This window comes from Triticum dicoccoides, unplaced genomic scaffold, assembly GCF_002162155.2.
Source record: "Triticum dicoccoides isolate Atlit2015 ecotype Zavitan unplaced genomic scaffold, WEW_v2.0 scaffold140417, whole genome shotgun sequence".
NCBI lineage: Eukaryota > Viridiplantae > Streptophyta > Magnoliopsida > Poales > Poaceae > Triticum > Triticum dicoccoides.
Window position 1 is genome coordinate 1 of NW_021199566.1, and position 1931 is coordinate 1931.

Here is a 1931-nt window from a genome sequence, read left to right on the forward strand (position 1 = left end):
CCAGGCCAGACCATAACAACATGATCGACTTATCATTTTACAAAAGAAATAAAGTGAATCGAATAATTGTTCTCTAGGTGAGCAAGCACTTCAGCATGCTTGTTCCTAGTTTTATATAGCACCCAAGTTTCGAGAAACTACTCCGACTTAAGGAAGACTAGATGCATGAGGTGACCAAACATGAGGCGACGGGAACTGTGCTTCTCGGCAGCCGTCAGCGGACTGCTCCTCAAACACAATTTCTGTCGAAGAACCTCCACTCCACAACTCCACTCCCGGAGTTGGTGGAGTTGCAGTTGAAAACTGCGGAGCAGCTATTTCCTAACTCCACAGCTCCTGAAATTTCATGGAGCTGGTGAAATTCCGAACAGGCCTTAAATATGTCCTTCTGTAAAATTTCCTTTGTACTAAATCATCGACAAATAATATGGATCCGAGGGAGTATGAGTTTTTTTCAAAATTCCAGAATATGAACATGAACTTAAGCAAATGTACCGTGTATATTATACTGTATTAATCAAACACACAAACAATCAACAAGATTTCTGACCTTGGCCGTTCATCAGCAAGTACGTAGTTCAAGTCTAATCTTATGCACCAGTACTAAGGTAAGACAAAAATTAAATCTCCTATCTCCTAGTAGTAAAAATCTAAAGCTCGTCGTGGTCGTTGTCCTCCTCAGCGTTTTCGTCATGACCACCGCCGGCGTTCCCCTAGGCAGCGGCAAAGGCGGGGCTGCAGACATCCTCCAGCTCCTTGAGCTTCTCTGCCTTGAGCTTCTCTGCGTAGTCGTCATTGTCGGCCTCCGGGTTAGCTTCTAGCCACTCGCCGGCCTCCCTTGCCGCTTCCTTGACCCTCTCCCTGTCGTCGGCGTCCATCTTGGCCCCCAGCTCGCCGTCGGCCGTCGTCCGGGCGCTGTACACGTACGCCTCCAGCTTGTTCCGCGCGTCCACCTTGTCCCTCACCTTCCTGTCCTCCTCGGCGAACTCCTCCGCCTCTTGCACCATGCGCTCTATCTCCTCCTGGCTGATGCTGCGGCCGGCGCTGCTGATCTCGATCTTCTCCGACCGGCCGGTGCCCTTGTCCGCCGCCCCCACGTGCAGGATGCCGTTCACGTCCACCTCCAGCGTCACCTCGATCTGCGGCGTGCCCCTCGGCGCCGGCGCGATCCCGGTGAGGTCGAACTTGCCCAGCAGCCGGTTGTCCTTGGTCATGCTCCGCTCGCCCTCGAACACCGTGATGGTCACCGTCGTCTGCCTGTCCTGGTACGTGGTGAACATCTTGGCCCTCTTGGTCGGGATCGGCGAGTTCCGGGGGATCACGCTCGTCATCACGCCGCCGGCAGTCTCGATGCCCAGCGTCAGCGGAGTCACGTCCAGCACCACAACCTCCTTGGCGTCGCCGCGCACGATGCCGCCCTGCACCGCCGCGCCGTACGCCACGGCCTCGTCGGGGTTGACGCCCTTGTGGGGTTCCTTGCCGCCGAAGTAGTCGCGGAGGAGCTGCTGCACCTTGGGGATCCTGGTGCTGCCGCCGACCAGCACCACCTCGTCGACGTCGCCCTTGGCCAGCCCGGCGTCCGCCATGGCCTTCTTCACGGGCGCCATGACCTTGCGGAAGAGGTCGGCGTTGAGCTCCTCGAAGCGGGCCCGGGTGAGCGGCTCCGACAAGTCGACACCGTCGGCCAGCGACTCGACCTCCACGCGGACCTGGAGCTGGGTGCTGAGCGCCCGCTTGGCGCGCTCGCACTCGCGGCGAAGCTTGCCGAGAGCGCGCGCGTCGCCGGAGATGTCGACGCCGTGCTTCCGCTTGACGAGCCGGATGAAGTGGTCCATGACGCGCTGGTCGAAGTCCTCGCCTCCGAGATGGGTGTCGCCGTTGGTGGCAAGGACCTCGAAGACGCCGCCGTCGAGCGCGAGCACGCTGACGTC

The 1931-nt window shown here is 58.4% G+C and overlaps 1 protein-coding gene across 1 annotated transcript; it reads right to left on the bottom strand.

The window, feature by feature from the left end:
• Positions 1-481: 481 nt before the first annotated feature.
• On the bottom strand, positions 482-1907 carry LOC119343781 (heat shock 70 kDa protein BIP4-like). The gene has a single exon (XM_037614559.1). It carries the CDS (start codon positions 1833-1835, stop codon positions 714-716), a length of 1122 nt encoding a protein of 373 aa, XP_037470456.1. The 5' UTR covers positions 1836-1907; the 3' UTR covers positions 482-713.
• Between the last annotated feature and the right edge of the window lie 24 nt (positions 1908-1931).

Bases quoted from the DNA above. Each gene is read 5' to 3' on its own strand.
- LOC119343781 (XM_037614559.1), bottom strand. From the start codon at position 1,835: ATGGACCACTTCATCCGGCTCGTCAAGCGGAAGCACGGCGTCGACATC.